This window comes from Bemisia tabaci, chromosome 7 (assembly GCF_918797505.1).
Source record: "Bemisia tabaci chromosome 7, PGI_BMITA_v3".
NCBI classification, from domain to species: domain Eukaryota; kingdom Metazoa; phylum Arthropoda; class Insecta; order Hemiptera; family Aleyrodidae; genus Bemisia; species Bemisia tabaci.
This window is the reverse complement of record NC_092799.1, coordinates 48,447,192-48,474,595: the sequence shown is the minus strand read 5'-3', so window position 1 is coordinate 48,474,595 and position 27,404 is coordinate 48,447,192. Positions and strand designations below refer to the sequence as shown.

The window sequence follows — 27,404 nt, the reverse complement described above, 5'->3', positions numbered from 1 at the left end:
TCTGCCGTGCTTAGGAAAAACGCCGTATGGGCCATCAGGCGTTGCCAAATTTTCGGGGAATTTTTTAATATATCTCCTCCGATTAATCGGAGAACTTTCTTCGAAATTCGAAGTAAAAATTCTGAAACTTTAAAGTATAAATTTTCCTAACTTTCTTCAAAAATTGATATTCTCGGATAGGAAATTTGGCAACTGTCGAACGATCATACGCCGTTTTTCCTTAGCACGGTAGTGGTACACTAGTTTAACTGGGGAGATGTTCTGATTTTTCAGCACAATCTGGCAGCAATGGTCCGAGCTTCGAGTGTCGATTCCCTCGCCGGCTTAGTGACATCTTCATTGCGGTTCTGTGACCTTTTCCGCGGTGGTGGAACTCGTAAATTTGGCAACCGTGGATTTCGTATATTTAAATGTGAGTGTACAATCGATATTAATTAAAGAAGGCTCCGTTTCTCGGAATCGAGTAATAGATATAAATGAAGATGGATGTTAACAGTGTTGCAAGAATGGCCGATGGAAAAAAAAGGTAGAGGTTGTTGGATGTTATGGACATTTACAATTAGTTATGACAGTACCCCAATTAATCGCGGTAGTAGCCTGATACATTAGGGTATGTATGAACCGCTTTTACGGCGCGCTAGGGCGCTCTGCGACCCATTAGGGCGTACATAAGGGTACTAGCCCAAATGTTGCGGTACCGCCTCAATTTGTGTTGTATTTGTAGTACTCAATTGTAGGTGTACACATCATCCAACAAATTGAGGAATTGTCATCTTCTGAAGACTTCAGTTATCGGGATCGTGGTTGGGTTTGCATGTCTAAAAAATTCAGTTTCATGATCGGGAAACTTTGTTTCATACGAACTGAATATTGCGTGATACAATCGAAGTTTTTTCCTCGATGTCAAAAACCGTAAAACCAGGAGACTGGAGCAGTCTACTGCAGAGAGGAGAGAAGGGCAAAAAACGCACTGAGAACACGAGCCACTAAGGCTTTGACGTTGATACGAGGTCATTCGAGGAAAATTGGATTGCATTTTGCAAAAAGGAACCACTAGCATTGCAATGTTGCTAAGATTGTGCAACTTCTTTTGTCTTGGAGGAAAAACCCGATTATCCCTTAATAGTTTCTATTTTACTCGCTAAAAACTGTAAATTTACGATAAAAATTACCATCTTAATTTCATAGTTTTTCACAATTTCCGCAATTTTATTGCAAGGGATGAAGTTGCACAATCTTAGTATCATTGCAATGCTAGTGGTTCCTTTTTGCAAAATGCAATCCAATTGATGTAGATCACTGCAACGAGGAGAGTAGGGCGAAAAACCCACCGAGATCAAGAGGCATTAGGAGGGCTTTGACGTTGATACGGGAGGTCAGTCAAGGACAATCACTCACAGATCAACGCAAAGGTCGCGATTACGAAAAGGAACGGTCCTCGATGGAAAGGCGTCACAGACGAGGTGGAGGATGGCAGGGGTGCACATTAAGCACACCGAACGCCGAACGCATCAACTGCATAATTTCTCGTTGATGCAGTCTCGCTCGCGTCTGGCTGCAATGAATCTCGTGCAAATCGGCGATCTTCTGACGTAACGGCGTATCTCGAAATCCGTAAGAGCCCCATCAAGCGTGGATTTATATGGAATACAGGGCTCACGTGGAAATTGAGATACGCCCTTACCTCAGAGGAGCGACGAAATGACGAACTGAGACGCGATTCGGTGAGCAATCCCAAAGGACTAATTGAATAGCGTCGCAGTGTTGACAAAATGGTAGGATCGACTCCTTATTTTCAAGTTTCCAAAATGAGGGAACGTAACTCAGTTCCGAGTGTGCGAAAGTGAATAATTTTTTACGAAAGTATAAAACTAATTAAATTTCTGTTCAAAATTGCGCTGATCTATCAGCCCACTGGAAAAAAACACATTGGACCTAGAGTCCAGACACTTAAACATTGACAAGAAAAAATACTCTTGATTCAATCGGATTTTCGCTTAAATAAAAAACCAAGCCTCTTAATTTAAGCGGATTTCCTTTTGATCTAAGCAAAAATCTGATTGAATCAAGAGTAATTTTTCTTGTCAATGTTTTCAAGAGTCTTGACTCTCCAATGTGTTGTTTTTTTTTCCAGTGCCTGATAGTATTACGGTGACTAGAGGAATGATTGTGCAATTTTTAGTTGAAACTTCTCAACAGATTTCTGCCGCAACTCGAGGTGCGAGTTTTCTCATTCGTATTCGTATTCGTCTTTGGAAAGATTTCACGCTAACACAATTTCCGCAACGAAAATATCTTAATGAGTAAGGAAATTAATTTAAGAACTTGAAATCGACGTCTGACCAAGATATTGGGAAATTTATTTCGCATCTAATGCGGAGAATTGGATTGTCCCGCTCACATGAAAAAGCATGATCTACTTGAATCGCATTACGCACAACAGCGGTTGGAGCAGCCTTTAAAAGTCGCAAACAGTGCTGCATCTTCTATTTGCGTTCTCCTAAACTGCGAACAGCCTACAAAAGCTGAGCTGAAATTCAAATATTAAGGACGTTATTGTTTCATAATGATGCGGACACATGGACTGTCACGTAAACGAATAGTGTGCGATGGAATTCAGGTAAAAGATGGTTTTTAGATGAGGCAACATGAGGAAAAGTTGATATCTGAGGAAAATTCCGTGAAAACTTCTAGGATTGATCGATTTTTCCTCCTAAAAGAAGGAAGTAGGAGCGAAAATTGGACGTATTTATGCTGAAAGGAACTATGGTACACGAAATCCCTATGCCAATAGTTCCTTTTAGCATAAATATGTTCACTGGAAAAAAAAGTCGCTTAAATCCAGAGTCCAGACTCTTAAAAACATTGACAAGAAAAAATACTCGTGATTCAATCCGATATTTCCTTGAATCGAAAAACCGAGCCTCTTGATTTAGGCGTATTTCCTTTTGATTCAAGCAAAAAGTCCGATTGAATCAGGAGTATTCCTTCTTGTCAATGTTTTTAAGAGTCTAGACTCCAGATCCAAGCGACTCTTTGTTCCAGTGTTCAATTATAAAGCACCCGCGATCCAGCATTGGAAAAAATAAAACACATTGGATCAAGAGTCCAGACTCTTGAAAACATTGACAAGAAAAAGGACTCTTGATTCAATCAGATTTTTGCTGAAATCAAAAAGAAATCCGCTCAAATGAAGAAGCTTGGTTTTTGATTTAAGCTTAAATCTGATTGAATCAAGAGTATTTTTTCTTGTCGATGTTTTTAAGAGTCTGGACTCTAGATCCAATTTGTTTTTTTCCCAGTGAGGTACGTGGTTTGGGAATTTCGCCATCGATATTGTCTCCTATTCAGAGAAATCAAAGTCAAAGTTGCCGTTTTCGAGAATCGTCATGGGTGCCATCAACTTTCCGATTTTAAGTTTTTTGGTCTCGGCGTTTTCCCGCGGATTGTCACCAAAAATAACATCAAAACCGGAAAATGACGTCGCGCGGGAGGGATGTAAATCCGAGAAGCGGTTATCCCCGATGCGATGCTTTCACGTAAGATTTAGCGGATGGCGTGCTTGCAACGAGCGGTAATCTCCATTGTGACGAGGGGATCAAGTTTTTAATTTCAAGAGATCAGGGATCACCGCCTCCTTTAAAGTCCCTTTTTCAGCTCCTGGACGGGGACGACGGGTTGAGGAATGAGAGGTGGCGCACAAGGGAACGAGTCGATGGAAGAGCTCGGATATTATGGAAAAACTTTCAACGGCGCGGTGTGCTTTGTGATGTATCGATTGATATGCCATTTGAATCTATGGAAAAAGATCGATTGATGGGGTGTCCGCAACGAACACCTTAATTATCGACTCTTTACCTTAGCTTCAAGTGGGGAAACATCGGTAATTGATCATTCACGCCTTGCGACTGAAAACCTTAAAAACTTATTGATGTAATGCTCAAACATGTTTAAAAAGTGTCCTAAAATCCAGAAATTATCCATTTATTGATCGACTCTCAAATCGCTTTCTCAACTACTAAAGAACCTCCTTCATACGTGACAAAGGGGTTTAACTTTGGTTTTCCTTTAAAATTATCTGTAAGATACACCCCTTTCAATTTAAAGTTCGACGAAATAAACATAAAAAATTGCAGTTTTGGTGAGAAATTTCATGTCCGACCTTTCCAATACCTCGTTCTACTGTGCCGTGGGGGAGGGGAGGAGGAGTGTTTCGTCAGTTTCAGCTAAACGAGAGGATATATTTCAGCTTCCATCCGGATGAGTCCACAGTACTGCCATGCTTCGCAAAAACAGCGAAACTACACAGGGTTTCCATTGGAGATAAGCTGTTTTTGCACGGTACGGTAGAATAGCAGCGGTGAAAAACTGTGGATTTAAGCCCCGGTAGAGCTTAAGGATTTCCGCGGCGGATGAGCCCTCTCTCCAGGCCCCGAGTCATCTTTTGACAGCTAGTGGGAGAATGCCGTATGTGAGCTCCATTGTTGCCAAATCTCCCCAAAATTCCCAGAAATGGAGAATTTGCGCGGAAAAAATGTATCGCTTCATTTAAATGTACTCGGTGCTGTATTCTCAGTATTTTTTTTTTTTTTTTTTAATTTTGATACAGGATACTGCAGAAGATTAGATTTTAATGTGAGAAAAGCACCGTCATACGGGGCCGTCACTAAATTACGTAACGCTCGTAGCGCGCTCTGTACGCGGATGGTCAAAGATCCAGCTGAGAAAAAAATTCAGTTTTTCCATGATCCCGGAAAATAGTCGCTACATCGTGGAGGCAAAATTAGTGGAAAGATCCAGCTGAGAAAAAAATTCAGTTTTTCCATAATCCCGGAAAATAGTCGCTAGGTCGTGGAGGCAAAATTAGTGGGATGCCAAACTAGGCGACACAGGCGGTGGAAAAACGGCAATAACTTGCGATAAAATCTTATTAAATCGGTTTAATGTTGATCACAGCGATGGCCATTCGCTTCAATGAAAAAACTTGCTAGTTTCTTTCAACGAATCGCAACATTCCCCGAGGAAAATACTTTTCGGACGGAGAAATAATTACTGTTAATTCAAGAAAAGTTGTACAGTTTTCTTTGCAATTTTCACACCTAGTAGATTTTCCGATGAAAAAAAAATTCGAAAAAATTCATGAGAAAGTGTTGGTAAGCTTACGAGAAATTCGAATTTTATAAGGGAAAACATGGCAACTGTCAAATGTTTATACGGCGTTCCCCTCAAGCGTGACAGAGCTGTCTCACGCTCTTCTCGAAGGCGTGCGCTATCAGCGCGGACTGCATTCCCCAGCTTACGTTTCTGCCTGTCTTCGTTTTGGCTCAAACGATTAATTTTCGGCCACTCAGTCACCTGCTATCAATCCCTCATACTTTCAAAATATTTGACTTGGGGTTTCGCAAGATCTCATTTTGTTTTATTTCTTCACCATTGATTGATGCTATTAGTCAATCATCATTGTCGTTGAAGCAAGGGGACGCACTTGCTAACATTTGGCTAAAACAACATTTTGGCAAGAACATGTTCGTTGATAGTCTTTCAGAACCCCTTTATTTTCCAAATAAATCTGCGAATAGCTCCGGGCTCCTTCTTTACACTTATACTGATAGCAGTGGCGTGGCGTGGTTTGCGATATATCGATTGATCTGTCTTTAAACCTATGGAAAAGGATCGATTAACAGGGTGTTCGCAGCGAATACCTTAATAATCGATTCTTTACTATACCTACAAATGGGGAGATATCGATAATCGATCATTTACGCCACGCCACTTACTGATAGCCAAAGTGTGAGACGTATCTTGATTGGGACGTTACAGACCTCCCGCCATACTTGATTTTTTAGGTGGAATACTAATCAGCATAATTACTTGAAAAACTTTCCAGATTTTTCTACTCTGTTCCCAGAAACTTTTGTAAAAATGTAAAGCTTACATCTGGCTTGCTCTTCTTTGCAAAAATAAAATAGAGGCAGAAATTTTGAAACGCTGCGATAAAGATAGGTGGTTTCGCACTTTAGCCATTGATATCATAATAACTGGCGTTGACTCTGCTCCCTCTATGCCCTAAATCGCACCCGGGATAGAAATCGTAAGTTGACCTGCATCGCACTGGGAAAAAAAACACATTGGATCTAGAGTCTAGACTCTTAAAAACATCGACAAGAAAAAGTGCTCTTGATTCAATCAGAATCTAGCTTAAATCAAGAACCAAGCCTCTTGATTTAAGCGGATTTCGTTTTGATTCAAGCAAAAATCCGATTGAATTAAGATTATTTTTTCTTGTCAATGTTTTCAAGAGTCTGAACTCTAACTCCAATGTGTTTTTTTTTTCCAGTGCGTAGTGCATGGTACATTAAGAAGTCATTCATTTTGACTCATCAGTAAAAGCGCATATCTGCATATGGAAACTAAAAGGCACAAAATGTGTTTCTTAAATTAGCCAGAAATAGTAGTTTTCTATTGAAAATTGGAATCTTGAGATTTCTCATGGGTGAAACTGTATTCATAGAAAAGGGCTAGGCGCACATTGATTACCCCTGAATAAACGTAGGGAGAGACTTCAGCAGGCCGCACGCTCTAATCAAGGTAAATCCCTTTCCGTCCCAACGACAAACCCTGCGGGTACACCTTTGTTTATTTGCTAACATACAGGACCAATTCACGCATGAGGGAAAAGTTCTCGGGTTCCGGGAATGGGTTCCAGGGTCCAGGAACGCGTTCGTCCCCGCCAAAGAGATCGGAAGACGGAAGAAAAAGGGGGAGGAAGACGTGGAGGCTGTGAGAGGAAAAAAGGAGGGAGGAGGAAAGTGAACGGAGGGGGCAACTAAAATCCATGGCTCACTAACACTCAGCGCGTACAAGATGTTATCAGGAATTGAATAAAAAGGAGAAGAAAAAATTAAATTAGGTTTTTCAACGAGCGAAAAATGTTCAGCGGTGCGCTTTACTGAGGTCATCATTTTGTAATTAACACGTGAAAAATAAGAGCTCCGGTTCTTCTATCAGATAATAATCGAGTAAGAAGTACAGAGGCTCAAAGGTTAGAGGTTGCATTGGTCTCTGCCATGGAGCCAGAGTGACAGTTTACGAGCGACCCCCAAATAAGTATCTCCCCGAAGTTGTAGAAGTTATTTTCGGGATTTAACGCTCAGACTCGCCTTTGGATGACTCATGACCAAACGTTGAGCAATTGGACAACATTTTGGAATTGGGAACTACAATTTTTGGCTCATTCTGGAAACAACGTATGTGACATTACTTCCCTCTGCTACAGTAAACTGTTTACACTGGATACAGTCAAAAACTTGCTAGTTTCCTAATTGCCAAAATGTTTGTCCCGACTAGGATCCATATAGCGAATCCTAGCCAATCCTAGATATCAATATACTCTTTGAACGCAGATCCGGCGCACGACGGCCATCCTCGGGCCCTAGTACCAATTTGTTTTAGCTGGGCGCCCATGACGGTTCCTCCTCTCTCCCGGTCTCCCATCCATCACCCGTAAGACATCAATTTGTAACTATCTGTAAACTTAGGAGCACACCGTGTTGGGCAAAAATCATCATTCTTCAACAAAAAACTCTTAAAAAAAGATTAGGAAACCCGGCACAAGGAAGTGCAACTGAGTAGCAATTTCTGCCATTTTGGATTTTTGAATTTTAAAAATTTGAGTTAAGATTCAAGTTCCTCGTTAAAAAATACCCCCTGACACCATGACGGTAACAGTCAAGTTATCATACGTTAGTGCGCCTTCAATTACATTTGATACCGTGCAATACTTCGTGGTGGAATAGTTGCTTGGCGCCTACAAACCTAACAGGGATACTGCATGCATTGCGAAATGATGGTGAAGTATCCTGTTAGGTTTGTAGTGCCAATGCGACTATTCCACCACGAAAGTATTGCACTGTATCCAATGTAATATTGAAGGCGCATTAACGTATGCAAGATTGACTACATACCGTCAACCACTGTTGCCAAGTGGTAACTTCAGCGCCGAGTGAAAACATTTTACAGGGTCCAAATTTTCAAAAAAGATACTCATGGTATAATCACCGTGTTTTAGCGCACTTTTTCGATAGCTCCTGAGTTTTTTTTTAGGTCTATAGAGATGGTATTGAAAGAAGTCGAAATTCACGATTTTGCTCAGAAAAATGCCAACGTCGCAGCGTGTCAAAACTATCAGAAGGGGAGCATTGGGAGCATCTTAGCTACTAATTTCACACTCTGATTACATTTAGGCATCTGTTACGTTAAATTTATCGAGAGGAGAAAAATCATCAAAAACAGTAAAAAATTCACTATTTTCATGCGTGAAAATGGCAACCGCGCGTCGGGTCCAAAATGCATGGAGGGGTGTCCAAAAACTTCACTAGGGTGTAGTTTATGAACTAATTTTGCCCCTCTGTCTAATTTGCAGACCCCTCCGACTTATTTTTGTGGGAGCGAAAACTACTGAAAAACAGTAAAAATTCGCTATTTTTGCGGGGGATAATGGCAACTGCGCGTCGGGTTAATTTTGTCCGATGGACTCCAAATTTCATTTTCCGTGTTTTTGAACATGCTGCAACCGATAGAGGTTTTAGGGGGTTACGGCTATAAATTTCCGAAATTCAGTTTTTGTGGGCCACCCTAATGGGCCAATGCAACACGACTAAATGCACGATATTAAATATCATACTAATTACAATACAAACATACAAAAACATGTGACAGCGGTTGCTGATGATCTCAACGGACAGGGGATTGGGTCGGGGGAAAAAAGTTCTACCTAAGAATGTCCTAAAAAGTCAATCAAATCCACTCGCGAAAATATCGTCCTTAAAGACCCTAATCTAGTTTACACTTTATTATCTGTCATATTTTTATCCTCAACGGTTGCTTATCGACCGTCATTTTGATCTTCAAATTTTACGTTCCGATTACATTTCTTAGATTATTATCAAAGCCGAGGGCTGATTGTTAAAATTAATAGACAAAGCGATAGACATAAAAAGTATGTAGCGATCCTATTATCTAGTTGAAATGGTTGGTTCCTTTAGACTGAGGGGGTACATGATGGACTAACTGAAGGTTCTCACGTGGGTTGCCGTTAGGAGGTAGTCTATTATCTACCTTCTTTGTCCATTGCACCACCCGCTTTCACCAATAGGATCCCTTCATATCCCTTTTGTCTTCTTTGTCCATACTTTTGTCCATCAATTTGAACGATCCGTCCGCTGGGGTTTTAGAATATATGGACTGCGTTTAGCAGAGAGGAACCAAGGAACATCAGCTATTCCCTTTAACTGGGTAGTTCAATTTTAACAAGAGGACGTTCGCCGAACCATTGGCAAGTTTAGTGAAGTTTCTCCGTACTATGCAAAAAATTCACTAAAATTTGCACAAAAATCCGCAAAACCGTTCTTATGTAAAAAATGTGATTGCCCACTTAATTTTGGCAATAGCTGATACGGCTTGGTTCCTTTTTTCTTGACGCGGTTCATATTATCTCGGACGAGGTGAGGAAGCGCTTGGCAAAAATCTGCGAAAGTTCACCAGGAGCTTGGGGCGCACACCTAGGCCGAAGGACCTATAATTAGATTTAATTGTATGAGTCATCGGAGGAGCGGATTCCGTGCCGGGCGCGGCGGCTCGCGGAATTTATGTTTATTGTCACGCGGATCATACTTGAATGCATGCTTCGTGTAATTTACGATTGTCCGTGTAAACACGTGTCCGCGTCCCCCGCGTGTCCCGTCGCGAATTATTCCCCCGAATTACGCGCACCATCGGGCCTCGGCGATAATTCCTCCCGCTTTATTTGCGGATACTCACGGCCTCTATTTTTAGGCGCGTCGCCGTCCGTTTTTCCACCTTCCTTCCAGACCGGGTCTCGGTATTAAGCCTGGCGAAGGAAAGCGGACTAACACATAGACAGGTAAGGAGGGTATGGACTTGATCGACATGAATTGATCAAAAAATATAAACGTGAACCGATGGACGTGATTCGATCGACAACCGTGACGATTCGATCGACAAACCCGTGGATAGATCGAAAAATCTGAAAATCGATCGACAAATCCGACAATAGATCGACAAATACGTGAATCGATCGACGATTCAGCAAATATATCGACGCATCTATGAATCGATTGAATTTTGTAAATCGAATTGGTGTCGATTGGATCACGACGGACGGTTAACCTTTATTTGCGGATACTGGTGGCCTCAATTTTTAGGCCCGTCGTCGTCCGTTTTTCCCCCTTCCTCCCTGACCGGGCCTCGGTATTAGAGCCCTGGCAAAGGAAGGGGGCCACCTTATAAAAAGGTAAGGAGGGTATGAATTCGATCGACATGGATTGATCGAAAAATATAAACATGAACCGATGGGCGTGATTCGATCGACAACCGATAGTCGATCGACAAACCCGTGAACAGATCGAAAAATCTGAGAATCGATCGACGAACCCGAGAATAGATTGACAAATGGGTCAATTACGCTGGCCACGGAATCGCGTTTTGATGCTTTATTCTTGTAGATTAGCTAAATATAATAAGATATGTCTGAACCGCAACTTTCTACGTTCAATAGTAACCGAGATATCGTCCTTTGAAAAGTCGGGTTTTTGACGTCATCCACACGGAAAAAACAAGACTAGTGTTGAGCCACTACTGGCCGTTTAGTGGGGAGTAGTTGAGGGTGGCGTCTAAAGCGCTGTACAGCTCAACACCGGAAGGCAGTACAAGTGGGCACTGAACATGAGTAGTGCTAATCAGATGCCGCGAGACGTAGTTGCGCTTAACAGGTGTAAATTCACCCACTGAGACGTCGGAGTCACGATAGCCTGGTGGTAACGCGCTGGTCTTCCACCGGCGCAACCCGAGTTCGGTCCCAGGCGGAGGCGTTTCATATTTTACGCTCGCTCCAAAGTCACTTTAGGGCTTGACACTACTTCTTCCTTAGTGACCCAGCCTCGAGCTGTTTAGTGCCCAGCACTCCTCTGACTTGCTGGCTCCATTTGATCTAACCCTCGTTAGTGTCCAGCACTAACATGTAGGTCCCAACCCTAAGCTCGTTTTTTCCGTGCACCGCGGATGTGACACTAGGGTGGCCCAATTATACACAGCAAAATTTATTTTGCGAATTTTTTTGGTCTTACCCCCTAGAACTGTTCCATTTGATCAAATAACACTCTCTGCCAAGTTTCAGCGAAATCGGATAATATTAACCCGTGCCGACAGAGTCATTTTTTTTATATGGGATTTTACATTGAAAAACATTTTTTTCCAGAAAAATCCATTTTTAGAAAAATGTGTGATTTCTAGAAAAAATCTGAGGTCATATTCGGCTTTAGCAGGAAAAATTGAGTGGAAAACATGTATTGGACACTTCAAAAAAATTTTTTTACCCCTCGTTAAAGAGGCGAAACAACTGAAACATCTAGAAAACGCTAGAGTACCTGTATAGGGAGAGTAGCGACAGATCTGAAACTCCGAAAGTCCATCAGGCCTTCACCGATGCCTCCGCGAAGATAAAGTTAGGGCCCAAAAAGGGCAGCCAACCTATGAATTTTCGAATGTCCAGAGCGAATTTACAAATACAATTGTTACGAACCGTCGTTTAGAAAGCATGTATTTGGTTTACTTTTTGCATAAATTTACTTATTTTTGCGAAAGAACGCTCTTTTATGTACATTCTTAGCCCATCTTGGTTAGAATTGAAATCTGTAGGCTGGCAGTAGAAATTTTGTGTGTTAGAAGTTGCTCAGAAGGGTGGCTGCACTTTTGGGCCCTAAGCCCTCCATGAATCGATCTGTCGCTACTCTCCCTATACAGGTACTCTAGAAAACGCTAAAAAAGGGTAAAATGACGGTGATAAATCCCAAATAATTACGTACGTCTGCATCCGAAAACAAAGCTCAACATATGGTAGGTGATTTCAATGTACTTTTTTACGCTGAGTCCGAAAATGCTATCCATTTTTCTCTATTCCATCAGGATTTTCCGGAAAAATCGATTTTCTTGTATAAAAAGAGGGTTTCCCGAGGAAAACTCAATTTTCAGGAAATAGACGTCCACATGTAACGGATGTTTTTTATGTGTTTTTCACCGCTGAGTCCGAAAATGATGTCAAAGTTGCTCCATTACATCAGAATTTTCCGGAAAATTGATTTTCTCGTAGAAAAGGGTTTTCCGGGGAAAACTGAATTTTTAGGAAATGAACGATCGACTTGAAATATATGTTTTTGATGTTTTGTTTAACGGTGAACTCGAATAAATCATATCCATTTCTCTCTATTCTACTAGGAGTTTCTGAGGAACTAAATATTTCCCGTATAAAAAGGTAATTTTCCAGGGAAAACTCGGTACAATGGATTTTCCGGAAAATCCCGATGTAATGGAGCAACTTTGACACCATTTTCGGACTCAGCGGTGAAAAACACATAAAAAACATCCGTTACATGTGGACGTCTATTTCCTGAAAATTGAGTTTTCCTCGGGAAACCCTCTTTTTATACAAGAAAATCGATTTTCCGGAAAATCCTGATGGAATAGAGAAAAATGGATAGCATTTTCGGACTCAGCGTAAAAAAGTACATTGTAATCACCTACCATATGTTGAGCTTTGTTTTCGGATGCAGACGTACGTAATTATTTGGGATTTATCACCGTCATTTTACCCTTTTTTAGCGTTTTCTAGATGTTTCAGTTGTTTCGCCTCTTTAACGAGGGGTAAAAAATTGTTTTTGAAGTGTCCAATACATGTTTTCCACTCAATTTTTCCTGCTAAAGCCGAATATGACCTCAGATTTTTTCTAGAAATCACACATTTTTCTAAAAATGGATTTTTCTGGAAAAAAATGTTTTTCAATGTAAAATCCCATATAAAAAAGATGACTCTGTCGGCACGGGTTAATATTATCCGATTTCGCTGAAACTTGGCAGAGAGTGTTTTTTGATCAAATGGAACATCTAGGGGGTAAGACCAAAAAAATTCCGACATTGCCAAATTTGGGCCACCCTAATGTGACACCCATGGTTTCTTCCACCTTGCTTTCGTCAGTCGGTGTGACGCACATTAGCACTGGATATTCAACCTGAAACCCGGATGAAAGCAAGATGGAAGAAACCGAAGGCGTCACTACCGCGGTGGATGACGTAAAAAACCCGACTTTTCAAAGGGCGACATCTCGATCAATATTGAACGTAGAAAGTTGCGGTTTGGATGGATCTTACTGTTTTTAACATCTGCAAGAATCAAGCGTCAAATTCGATTCTGCGACCAGTACATACAACTGACCCATTCGTGAATCGGTCGACAAATTTGCAAATCGATCGAATCAGTCGAATCGGTGCCGATTGAATCAAGACAATCGGTTTACATTTTTATTTTTCGATCGTCCCATGTCGATTGAATCCACACCCTAATTTAAAATGCTCATGATTATTAACTGAACATATGCATCGATGATGAAACTCCCAAACCAAGTACATCGTTCCTCGTGTTTGAAAATCTCCGTTCCTACTTTATTTTTTTGAGGATGAACAAATCGACATCGTCACTTGAATTTTTTCAGAATTTGCCTCCAACACAGAGGAGCAAGTTCATGCGAGTTTGTCAGGATGCGCGTTGAGTAACTCTCCATTTAAAAATAGGGTATACCGGGAAGTCTACAGTTTCGCGAACCGAAACACGTAATTTGAGAGTTTCACCATCGGTTGCTTTATCTATGCGGGCTCCGACCGTCAAAAAAAGTCTACGGGAACCTAATGGAATGGGAAAAAACTCTAGGGCAGAAAGGTTTTCGAGAGTTGCTGGGAAATTACACAATTCACACACCCTTTGGAGCGTGGTACTTGCGTGGATCGATGAGGTAAAAAAATGAAAGAAAAACCTAAAAAAAAAGGAAGTTCAACGTCGACTTTCCATGAGCGAATTGGTATCTTTCATTATTAAATGAAACATGACGCATAAATCAAGTACCCGTGATTCTCAGTTCGAAGTAATTTTTTCCCATTTACTTTCAGTCGAAGGAGGATGCACAGACTCAGACAGCCAGTTCGGAAATCGTGCATAGTTTCATATTCGTACCCTTTTTCGGTTGTGAGGATGCGATTCTGGGTTTTGCTGAACTTGCTCATCTTCTTCGTGGCTTGCATTTCGGTGAGTCTTTGAATTTCGAATCCGCTCCTAGTAGAGTTCACTCGGAACCGAGGCCATGCGAGACACTAAGGCTAGGGATGGCGATTTCTAATCGATTTTTCGCGCCAAAAAATCGATTAAATCGGATCGATAAGTCCGAGGTCGATTGTGAGTCGAAACCGAATTATTGAAAACAAATCGTTTCCTCCGTTAATCTATCACATAAGGTCTAGGTTCTCTGAGTCCCGAGTTTCATTTCAAGCTCAGCTTTAGTAGTAGTAGTTATATTTTTGAAGCCGAACCTGGATTTTTAAGTGTTTTAAAATCGATTTCGAAAAAATCTATTTTTTCTGAAATCAATTTTCCCATCCGATTTTAAAATCGAACAGGTCTCTCGAAATCGATTTATTCGGTAAAATCGCTATCTCTAACTAAAGCGAGTATCCCGACATTAATACTCTCTTCCCCTCTTATCTCTCTATATCCTTCCCCCTACCTTGTCCTTGCAGCCCTGTCTTCCATCGCTCTCTCCGCTTGTAAGTCAAATTCTGAGAACTATTTTGCTGATCACTTGGCCACAAATTTACGATTTTATCTACAGAACCCCAAGGTAGATCTCACATTTTTAAAAAACTAAAAAAATCGGTGTCGGGCCCTTTCCCCCTCGCACCAATTCAGTTTCCCTCAATTTTATGGGTAGAAATCTCTAGTGTGCTTTCTAGTAGGAGAACAGAAAACGTTTTGATGGAAAAACATCTGCGATAGTGATTTTGAGATCGGAAATCGCACTGAAAAAATATTTGTGTTCTTGTGTTACTATAGCCAGTAAATAACACAAACCAACCTATATTTTCAGTTGATTTTCGTAGAATTTGCGGTAGATTCAACGCAAAAAATAATGGAAAGATTGGTAAACCCCAGAGTCAAACGAAGGCTTGGGTTATTTTGTGTTCTACTTCCTGTATTACACAACTTTTGTGTTGAGTGTTCTCTCTGAATAGGGGCTGGGGCTTGTAAGTTACCTAAAAGATCCACGGTGAAGGTTGTGCTGAACACGATAATACCCACTGCTTGGTTTAAAATTCACTTCCACGCAAAAAGAGAAGTAGTTTATAAGGTGAAAATTTCAGTGACTGGTGATTGTTAAGGAAACTCAGCGCGACATTATGAGTCTTACTGAACAAGAAACCTTAATGCCATACAACTACAATCAATATTATAAGGTATTCGACACAAATTAAACAAAAGTCAAAACGAAATAAATTAATGAAATAGAAGAATGGGTCAGTTGCGCAGTGATACCACTTTGGGCTTTCGGGCACTATACAGACTCCGGCGCCGAATTCACTCTTAGATTTTCACTGGAGAAAAAAACACGTTGGATCTATAGTCCAGTCTCTTGAAAACATTGACAAGAAAAAGGAATCTTGATTCAATCAGAATCTAGCTTTAATCAAGAACCAAGCCTCTTAATTTAAGCGGATTTCTTTTTGATTCAAGCGAAAATCCGATTGAATCAAGAGTATTTTTTCTTGTCAATGTTTTCAAGAGTCTGGACTCTAGATCCAATGTGTTTTTTTTTCCAGTGTTCGATAGTTTACCTTAAAAAACCTCCGGCAATATGTTTTTACCGAAAAATGAGTGAATGGCGCTGGTTGCAGAATCTTGTTTTGATTCTTGATTCTTGTGGATCAGCTTAAAATAATAAGACCCGTCCAAACAACAACTTTCTACGTCCAATATTAACGGAGATATATCGTCCCTTCATAAGTCGAGTTTTTGACGTCATCCACCGCGGTAGTGACACCCTTGGTTTCTTCCACCTTGCTTTCATCAGTTAGCGTGACGCACATTTGCATTAGTTGTTCAAGGTGAAACTCGGATGAAAATAAAGTGGAGGAAAAAAAAGGGTGTCATTACCGCGGTGGATGACGTCAAAAACTTGACTTTTAGAAGGGCGATTTTTCGGCTAGTATATATTGAACTTGAAAAGTTGCTGTTTCGACAGATCTTATCATTTAGCAATTATACCAGAATCAAGCATCAAAACGCAATTCTGTGCCCAGCGCAGCAGACCTATATTACCGTCTCCTTCGTGCCGCACCATCTGCTTGCCAGATCTCCTTAGAAGACCCCCAGGGTGCGCGGTGTTTTTGGAGCACATTTTTTAAACCTATGTATCAGCTGACTTATTTAAATCTTTTAAACGTTTTCACGTACAAAAAATGTCATCTTCAGGTAACGATTGAATTAGGACCGGTAGAAAATCTAGGTGCGGCCCTTTTTCAAGGATCTAGACCGCTTCTGCATCGTATGAAACACGTTCGGTGAGTATTCCTCTGCTTTCGTTAATTACTGAGCATTTTATAATCCGCCAATTTAATTTTACTGAAAATGGTTTTTTGCACACAGCACATACAGACAAACGGGGAGTGCTTATCCGGGTAAACCCGCCTAAGAAGCACGACGCGAGCAGTTTCTAAAAATGTTAAAAGTTCACTCCTAGTCCTCAATGTACAAGTTTGCAAATTTTCCGATCAATTTTTTTGCAATGAACCAAGAGAAAATGCATGCTAGTGCTTAGCTGAGAGTTTCTTCACTTCAAGGTGTTTAATACCTATTCTCAATACCGTTGCAGCGAAAAAAACTTTTTAATGCGGCAAAGCAGTTCCAATCTTCCTTGAAAACTGGATTATTTTAAGTGCAGTGTCGTAGGCTGCGAAGCAATTTCGCGGAAAATCAGAAAAAGTTCACTTTTTCACTCTGACCCCACTCACAACTTTGATCTAATTCATTTTTTGTGTCGTAATAATGTGTTTGACGTCACACCCAGCTCTTGTCGTCTGATTTATACCCGCTCACGAAGTCGGTGATGCGATTTACTTATCGATGAGGTGCAACCCTTTGAGGTTTCCTCAACATTTATTTTACAGGGTGTCTGTACTTAAAGTTACCAGCCCCTCCCGGCCTAACCTGATAACTTCTGATCTAATGTAATTGGAGACTTGAGATTTTGTGCAAACTCCAAGATTAAGAGGAACTACTGCATAGCAGCAGCAGCAGCAGTATTATCAGTAGTAGTAGGATTAACAATACTCTTAAAAAAAGCGTGGAAAACCGCCGCGAAAGGCTCAGCAATGATAATCAAGCGTCACTTTATAATTAAAACGTAATTGATCGAGTCCAAAATCACAATTTGAGACACGTTGTTTTGTAGTTTGTCCATCAATACGTGCTGTTTGCTCTTCATCTGAGACTGATGAAGGTAAGGCATTTTTAAATTTGAAATTACAGCAGGAGTTGGCAACGCAAAAAGGGGCAAAGTGGCGCAAGAGCAAACAATTCTGGATCAAAAGCATCGCAAGAGAAGCTACCGGATGGAGCAGAAACCTCAAGTAAGATGTTTAATAATAATCGACGTCTCTGTTTAAAATTCGAAAGAGGCATCAAACTCAAGCTCATTTATTGTTTAATCTAAACCTACATTCCGAACTCTACCGTTCGGCCGTTCTAACGGTTTTTATGATCAAACTTATGCAGCTAACGTGAGGGTTGCTTTTGATAAAGTAATTCATATTATGCGAGATGTTAATAATGGTTGACTTACTCGTTATGCTCATATTAATGGGGCTTCTTTTTTTTATTTTTATTTATATTCATGTTGGGCGTGGAATTTTCTACTTTTCGGAATTCGGAATGTAGGTTTAGATTAAACAATAAATGAGCTTGAGTTTGATGCCTCTTTCGAATATATAGGTCGAACTTTCGGCCACGGAAAAAAAGTGTTAGGTATTATTTCCTAAACTTATTGTACCATCCCAATTTGTCGGGTAATATATGGACATTTCCAATTAATTTTGATAGTACCGCAACATTTGTGTTAGTAACATAATTAATTGGAACTGCCCAGGTTGGAACCTAACCCCTAACTCTTCCATCAAACTGAACTATAAAACAAGCCCGGTTGCATGAGCCGAGGATACGGTTCTACGTCCGAACAGTGCGGCCGATGTGCAACCGTGTTTACGGTTTATAAAACTGAACTTCTCTTATTTCTTTCTTTCAAAAGTGTTGATGTACGACATTGGAATTTTGAAACAAAATGAACTTCTCTTCTCAGTCAACCACACACAGGATAATGCATCAGAATCGTCTACACCAAGTGTGCAGCAAGCCTCTCCAGTATCTGGGACACGAACCAAAAGCAGGGTCAAACGAGTGCGATTTCAACTGCCACCAGAATTCATATCACCACCACCATCACCTCCAGAAGAGGAAGCGCCATCATTCACCATGGAACCAGGAATTACGTTCGTGCAGCCGGAGCCCGGTGTAATGATAACGACGGAGGAAAAGCCGTCGCTCAGTTCTTTCGTCTTCCTTATAATGCCAGTTTTAGGCGCCTTGAGTTACAAAGGGCGAATGCCGTTCCTGATCCGAAAAGAGGCCCTTACGGATCCAGAAACAGGTAAAACTTGCAATCCATCGATTTTCGCCGCGACCTGTCCACGCATTAAGTCCAGCGGGCCGATTATTGAAACTGATAGACAAAGCTATAGACAAAGACGATTAAAGGGATTTGGAGGGATCCTATTGGTGGAAGCGGGTGGTGGCAATGGACATGGGGGGTGGGTAATGGACTGAGTAATGGCAACCCACCTAAGACCCGACAGTTAGTCCATCATTTTCTTCCTTAGTATATAGGAACCAACCATGTCGACCAATAAGATCGCTCCATACTCCCTATGTCTGCTTTGTCTATCGCTTTGTCCATCAGTTTCAATAATCGGCACCCTGGATAGACGATCAAATTCCCGAACCAATTACCATCAAAGTGTCGGGAGTCATCAGTCTTAAACTTATCCATTTGTTTCATTTTAAAATGAAAGCTTGGCAGAAATGATTCCTGCGGCCTAGGAAATAATGAATGGTGGCACTCCGTTATTCTGATATTACTTTGAACAAAAAGGTGCGGCCCGTCGAAATTTGATGGTAGATGGTGACCACCAGTCATCAGCATGTCTACTTTGATCGGAATTGGTTCGGAATTTGATCGTCTATCCAGGGCTTTTTGTAAGCCAGTTGCGACTTTTGCTGATTGAATCAGTGAGAACGAAAACAAACCAACTCGGTTGCTCAAAAATGCTCAATTTTCATAAGAGATAGACAATTTTTATGCAGGTCATCGAAGTTAGCGCATCTCTTCCAACTTGGACTCATAGTGTCCTCACGTACCTGTGTCTTGGCACCAAAAATCTTGTTCTGAGACTTACCTTCCTCACCTACTGTGTAGTTTTGTGTGCGTCTTGAATATTTCCCTTTTTTCGAGTTGTTGTGCTTTCGTTCTTACTGATTCAATTGGCAACTTTTTTTTTCTCTATTTGAATGTATGTTAAGTTAGACAGACTGCCTAATCTATTTATTATTCAAATAGAGTATTAACAGTGTTGCCAACCTGCTGGAATCGCTACTGGCGCGGTGTAAGCCATTAATAGATAGAAGGTGCGCTGGAAAAAAGTCGCTTGGATCCAGAATTCAGACTCATAAAACATTAGACAAGAAAAAATACTCTTGATTCAATTGTATTATGGCTCGAGGCGAGATCTAGGCCTCTTAATTAAAGGAGAAGCAGTGGAAAAAGTTACAGGAAACGATATTTTCTTCTTCTTCACACTCTTCCTCTTCTACTTCCACTCCCTTTTTGTCTTCTTCTCATTGTCCTTCTTACTCTCTTCTTCATTACCTCCTACCTATTCTCCCTCATCCTCTCCATTATACTTTCTAATTATTATTGGCCTTCTTCTTCGCCTTCCTATTTCTCACTGAGCACGTCTCAGTCCGTTTAAAACCGAAGCAATCAAGAATAAGAGCAAGAAAAGTGAGAGCTCCTTCAAGTTTGTGTGTATGCAACACAGAAATCCGAGGCGTACAAATAGTTGCATCCTGTTCTCATTTTGCAAAGGCAAGAAAAGCGATGTGTAGCTTCCTCCATCCTCGTCTTCCGATGTCTAATGCGAAGCCATTTGATGAGAGTACGCGGCCCTCGAGTATTTCAAATTAGTGTTCTTTCTGCAGTCTCCATTCATATTACACCCTAAAACTTGATTCTATCGAATTGAAGCATGCATTTGTTCCAAGGCTCGAGCTAGTAGGATGAGACCTAAATTAGACTGCTTTTTTCTTGCAGGTGAATGGTCCCGTAGGATGGTGTGGGTAAGAAGAGATTTAAGGCCTTATTCGCCACAGAGGGGGCGTTTAGGAATGGGAGCACATGAAGTCGTAGACCAGCTGGCAGAATTACTTATGGGTAAGCTCCTATTTTCAAAAAATTGGTCGAGGGATTTACACCCTTGGCAACTCTAACGAGCGCTTAGGAGAAATACAAGGGTTGATCGATCGATTAGCGTATCGTAAAATTTTGCCTCGGTTTATGCCCAGCATCATTTGGTAAATTATGTAAAATTGCTCGGAAAAAAAGACGGTTAATTGAATCGGAAAAGTCTAAAATGGGTCTATCGCACACAAAAGATACTTAGCAGGTAAATTAATAGACTTGATTAAGGAGAAACCCACCGGAAGGCACGTCTAGACAGTCTGAAATTCTGTCCATGATCCCAAACAACAACGTGTTGCACAATGCACACCATGATCTACTCAACAATGAATGTTCGAACTAATGGCAAACTCATGATTGGGATTCGATTTCAGTCGTTGGTTTTTGAGGGTTCGGGATTTCTGCTCCAAAAGATATGGTTGATTAAACCACGCTTACGCGTGGCGTAGTGCCTTGAGTGAAAACAAACATCTAAGATCCTTCCCATTTTTAAAGGTAATGTGGAAAGAAGTAAAGTATAATCATTTGATGGGGAAAAAAAAAAAAGTAAACTAAGAGTAGTATCTATATATTATTTTACTGATTCCGTCAGCAACCATATATGTATACGACTCGAAAATTTTTTCAACAGCTGAAGAACAAGAGATACCTGAAACTGATCCAGATCCATTTGATGATTCATGTTCCGACGACGATGAAAGAGGTTAGTCCATTCATACGAAATAATAATTTTTACATACTTGCCGATGTAGAATCAAGAGTTATACGAATCTAACACGGAGAAAAAAACTTCGTGCGTGGGACTCGAAGTTGAGGTCATATGGATCTCTGAAGTTTTCGGATCACGTATCTAAAAACTTGAGGTCCAGCTGCCGAAGTTCGGGTCAGACATCTGAAGTACTTCGATACATACCGAAGGGTTCGGGTCACACATCTGAAGTCCTCCGGTACATACCGAAGTGCTTTGATGTCTGACCCGAACTTCGGCGGCTCGACCTCAAGTTTTCGGATGCGTGATCAGAAAACTTCAGAGATCCATATGACCTCAACTTCGGGTCCCATGCACGAAGTTTTTTTCTCTGTGAAGGAAAGAATGCTTCTTAACTTTGCCTACATCCTACTCATTTGTCCTACATCGCAGACAAAAACAAAAAGTTCAATCAAATGAACTACCGTTCCTCCGGGGAGTCCGGTTTGACAAACAAGTAAGGTGGGTCAAATGAACTTGTGTTCCTTATTCCACAGCGATCATACCATTAGTTTCGTCAAACTGAAAGTTTCGTTTGACGGAAGTCCGGTTTGACAAACAGAATAGGTGGATTAAAAAAAAAAAAATTTAGCTCTCAAATTTTAACTTATTTTCTTTCTTTCTTACATGTATGATTCTTTATTCCACTTCTTGGTAAGGCTAGACCACCCAAGATATCTTCGTCATAGACCAGCACTACAACCTTTACACAGCACTTCGTACTTACTGTGTTTATTTTCAACCCGCAGTTTGCTTCGTATGTCGCGAACGGGAGAAAAACACCGAATTGGAGACATGCGGTCACGAAGTATGTTTGACATGCGCCAGAAGGATGAAAGCAATATCAATGCTCCACATGGAGATTTTCAAATGCCCGATCTGCCGCTGCAAAGTGACAGGCTGGCATCAGAGCGTCAAAAACAAAAAATCGTTATTGAAAGTTATTCTACGATGGCTTAAAAGATTTAAACGTCGACAGCTTGGTGCAGGAAAAGCGACATCAGATGGAAAGAACCCTAATTCTGACGGAACAAACCATACGGGCGCGCTCGCGTAGACAAAACAAAACGGCTTCGCAACAATTTAAGCTAATTGTGATCGGAAGTGTCAATATAATGTACAAATAAGAATGAACAAATGAAATGACCTCGTTGAACAAATAGGAATCAAGCCACATCAGCTATGGCCAAATTCAATTGGGTAACCTAATTTTTTACAAGAAAACGGTTGTGCGGATTTTTGGGCAAATTCCAGTGAATTTTCTCCATAGTGCGATGCAAGTTCCTCAACATTTTCAAAGGAATCTGCACACATGTTCTCTCGTAAAATTAAATTGCCCGGTTAAATTTGCCGGTAGCTGAAAAGTCAGGTTCCTTTCTCTTGAACACGATCCAAATAAATCAAAATTATGAGGAAAGAGGGGTATCGATAAGGGTCAATTTTGGGCCCACCTCATCTGAATTTCCTCAACTCAGCGGTATTTTGCTCATTAAAGGTGAATATTTCACGGAATGCATCATGATAAGGTTATTTCCGGTCTCTTCTTGGGTTTAATATTAGCCTGAATGACGGTCTCAAGGCTGATTTTGGCGAAAAATGTATACATTTTTTGGCATTCGATCATCAATGTGTATATTTCGCTGAGATCAGCCTTCAGACCCATGTTCAGGCCAATATTAAATCTAAGAAGAGACTGGAAATGACTGAACTAGACCTTCAATGAACAAATGATCGTAGAGTATGAATCGGCTCAGAAGGGCCCAAAAACGGCTCTTGTCGATACCTCTCCTTTTAAAAAAAATGTGACATATTGATCTAATTCTTGTGCAATTTTTTTTTGACATTTGATTGAAGGATTTGAAATCAATTAGAATGCATGGAGAGATTAATTAAGAATGAGCTCGTTGTTCCAACAGCCCATATGTTAACCTTAAGAGGATACACGTAGATTTCCTTTAATACAAAAGTCCAATGTACTTCAAGGAAACTTTCAGATTATTAAAAAAAAAAGAAGAAATCGACATTGGCAAGGAAGACGGACTAAGTGAGGGGGTTAATTTTACGTAAGTGAAGGATCGAATACAACTTTTCAGTTATAAAGCTTTAGGCGTGACCAGGATCTAATACGTTGAAAATGATGCAACGACTGGCCTTTGAATCTCGAATACTTCCAATTTGGTAACCTACTTGGAAAACCGAAATTCAATTTTTGCGTGCTGGTTATAGCGTGATGTGTTCGCGAACGGCTCGTGATGGAGCTGTAATTATTCAGAAATAATAAACCTATTTGCGAGTGAGTTCGCGAAACAAATGTTATTCATTGTAATAGCATTATGAGCCCCATCGCTGAGCAATTTCCGATAGTTGACACATTTTGGCTAATTAGTGTTTTTTTTTTTTTTTTTTTTTTTTTTTTTTTTTTTTTTTAATATTGTCATTCCATTGATTTCAATTCATCAAAGTCAGCACGCCTCATTGTCAAGCAGACATGATTGGCATCACTCCTACTGATGACTTTTTTTTAAAAATCAATTTGAGGGTTCACCACGTTGGAAGTGTACGCTCTTTCCCGACGTGTTCCATCGGCCGTTTGAATGTTATACCATTGGTAAGGCCCACGCTGCCCCATGGGTATCGTCGCCATTTTTTGCGGCGGGAAGCAATACCTATTTTCTCAATGTTTTTAAGTTACCATTTCCACCTTTTTCCTCCTATCTTGTCCACTTAATGTAATCCTGGTAGGCTTGTCTTTGATAAATTTTTATTCTTACGTCTTGAAACTCAGCAAAGTACGTATTATTTCATTGCTGCTTCAAAGTTCCTTCAAATACGTGCCGTCGTTTTGCTAAAAAAATCTTTGGGTACAAAGTACCCATTCACTATACAACATGACCCATATACATTATACTCCATGATAGAATGTCGGCTGATGTTAATCGCCCGCATCGTGGGACAAATCGTCGCCCCTCTGACGTAAGGGCGTATCTCAATTTCTACGTGAGCCCTGTTCTTCATATAACCCCATGCTTTTCAGGGCTCACGTGAAAATTGAGATACGCCCTTACGTCAGAGGAGCGACGAAATGGCCGAGGGGTTACGTCGCTTGACTCTAGAGCGAACGATCGTCAAGTATGTTCGAATCCCGGCAGAGGAAGATATATTTTATGACTATATTTTTATGTTATGTCATCATGAATAAATTAATTGAAAATAATAAGTGCTGCATAAAAAATGTGTGAACATTTTCTTATTTGAGTTAGTTAAGGTGCCATCTCTTCGTTAAGGATAACTACCGATTTCAAAATAGCCGCATTAAATGATTTGATTCCAGACGATAGCCTGTTAAATGCGATTCGATGATACTAAATAATCTCTTACGATGATATTTTTTTTTTAAAAAGTGTTATCCCTGCAAATAAAATTGGTGAAAACATAACAAAATGATGTTGGTTAATTTCTTTGTTATGAATTTTAAATAAAAATCGAGCTTTTAAAACGCCGCTAAAGAAGTAACTGGTTTGAAGTTTCGCCGTCACATTATCTGCCCATGGGCAGATAATACCTATGTGCACATAGGTACAATACGATTAAGCCGAAAAAGAATGAGTAGACTTTTAAAGAAAGCAAATATTTAAAAAAATTATTTTTTGACTCTGATTTTAATTTTTGGTATTTCTTGGCTTTGTTTCCCCGCGAAATGGTGTGGACCCAGCACCATTTCTCCACCTTGTTTAGAGATAGATATACCTACTCAACTTGAGGTTCGCTTTCATTCGCGCATTTAAGCAACACACATTTCAGGGACTATGCAATTATCTTTTCGAATAATACACATTTATCTTGACCCATTTAAATTGATTAATTTATCGATCCGTAAGAACATAAACTCTAGTACGCTGTGCTTTGGGTAAGCGTTCGTCCGTTCGTTTTATTTGATTCGTGGAAAACGTATTTGGGAACTATACCATCGTGCAGCTTTCGAATAAAGAGACTAACTTTTAACAAGGCAATGGAATGTAGAATAACTGCTCCTCGCCGATCAATAAAAAGGTTCATATTTACCACACTGGTAGAATGATTATATTGAGATTAATCATTGCATTAACAGTCCTTGCAACAATTGGATTTTGTAATTTTTGTGAAGTGATTATACAAAGATAAAAAAAATAATAACATTCACGACTTGGTTTGGTGAACGCTCCTCCAACGTCTAAACGTTGGAACCAGCTGCTTGTTTTACTTACGGTATTTACTGTCGCAAGTATCAACCGAGAATCTACTTTTATTTATGCAAGTCACATTGAGTCTTGTTATAGACATTTCATCGGCCGAGAGACAACATCCCTCTCGCGCCGTTAGAGACTAGCGGGCTGATTATTGGAATTGATATCGATAATATAAATTTAGTAAATTTCTCAATAAATAGTTCATAAAAATAATATTGATAATATAAATTTAGGAAATTTCTCAATGAACAGTTCATAAAAAGAGAGCGTTTACGTTCTTCTGCGATGATAGATGAATTAGTGAGTTCGAAAACGCACCAACTCGGAAAAAAAATTGTTCAGGAAACACTTAAAACTGCGCAGCGGGCGAAGAAGTTGGTTTAAGAAAAACCTTTTTGGTGCCAAAGGACAAGTACTTGGAGACTTTGTGAAGCACCAAGTTGAAATCGATGCACCATGTTTGATGACAGAGAATTCAGCTTTTAAAAATTTCCGAGTTTGTGTGTTTTCGTTCTCACGGACTTTCAGATACTGATTTTTCATAGTCTGCCCTGAAAATGTATATTTTTTGACCTGAATAATGCTTGAATATTTATATAACTTGTTGGTACAAGGTATACTGAACCGAAAAAAATGAACCGGAAAATCGGATGGTTACACGTTTCCCTTGAAATGGCCAAAAATTGGTATTTCCAATGAAATACTTCGATTCTTCCCTTTTCCTGCCGCTGTTTCGAGCACTTCCGATTGCAATTTCGAAATTTCCTTGTGCGTGCAGATGCCTCCATCCATAGGTTACTGAACCGCAAAAAAGTGAAAATCGAAAAAAAAACCCGAGTTGGTGTGTTTTCGAACTCACTGATTCAAATACCATGCACAGTTGCAGCGGTACCCAATGGTGTTTTCTACGTTTTGAGCTCCAATGATGCTGACAGCTGACTAGGACAGTACGCATAATGAGAGCACGATTTTCCGCATCGAAGTGGCGGTACAAAAGTCTTATAAAAACACCACGCACAACATTTTTCGATTCGTCCGCGGCTGACATTAGCGTGCAAGGCGCCATCCCCAGTGTTCAGTGCAGGACGTGTCGCCGATAGTGTAAAATGCGCTATTTTTAATCAAAAGTAGCTACATCCATTTACTCTCTAGCCCCATAGCTTTAAGCTAGATCCATTTACTCTCAGTCCGAAAAATGGTCACACGGACCTATCTGCTGGGAGTATTTCTTATGTGTGTTGGTTAAAACGTTCTTTCGGTTGTGAAAATGCGGTTCTGGACTCTGTGGTGCTCGCTTGTCTTCTTCGTTGCTTGCGTTCAGGTGAGCCTTTGATTTTAAAATGTTCCCTCAGAGCAGAGTAAATATTTCAATGGTGAGACACTGTAATAACGCCTTTGCAAGGCACTTGAGATTAAATTTGCTCATGAGTGATTCCATAATAAAGGTTTGGTCGCGTTGGTCAAGAATATTGACAAAGGAGCAATTCATCGGATGGGATGGTGTCCGTGAATTTTTCCATGCAAAAATAAACATGCGTGATTTTTAAACTTAAGAGACTTCTTTAAAACACGAATTTTTGGTCACCTATGACACCAAGTTAATTGTATTTCTAACGCAATGTTCCATATGCGTAGTTGAATGATTCATAGATCCTAGGACAGGTTCATGACAGGCTCTTAGAAGGAGATCTTGAAACTCTTAAAAAGGAGGTCTAATGGACCACCAGACAAGGCATGAGTTTAACCAGAATTTCAAGTAGAACACGATTCTTGCATATAAAATTACTGAAATAAACTCTTAACCAGTATATTAACGTTTTTATTTTACACAAACTGATTGCGGTGGGCTTACGGGTCGTAAGACAGTATTGGAGTTTTTTAGCCAACGTGCGTTAAAATATGAGCTTTTTCCTTCTATATAGAGATGTTCTGCTTTATGCTGAATTTTTAACACACGTTTGCTAAAAA

The 27,404-nt window shown here is 40.3% G+C and overlaps 2 protein-coding genes across 8 annotated transcripts in view; one reads left to right on the top strand and one right to left on the bottom strand.

The window, feature by feature from the left end:
* The window catches only part of LOC109030130 (Crustacean cardioactive peptide receptor), a 538,683-nt gene that overhangs the window by 317,273 nt on the left and 194,006 nt on the right, over positions 1–27,404 (bottom strand). The window lies entirely within an intron of this gene.
* Positions 13,977–20,983, top strand: LOC140225151 (uncharacterized). Its single transcript, XM_072302926.1, has 6 exons — positions 13,977–14,149; positions 16,367–16,455; positions 17,423–17,523; positions 18,249–18,632; positions 20,316–20,435; positions 20,958–20,983. The coding sequence occupies exons 1-6, from the start codon at positions 14,024–14,026 to the stop codon at positions 20,981–20,983; spliced, it is 846 nt and encodes a 281-aa protein (XP_072159027.1). The 5' UTR covers positions 13,977–14,023.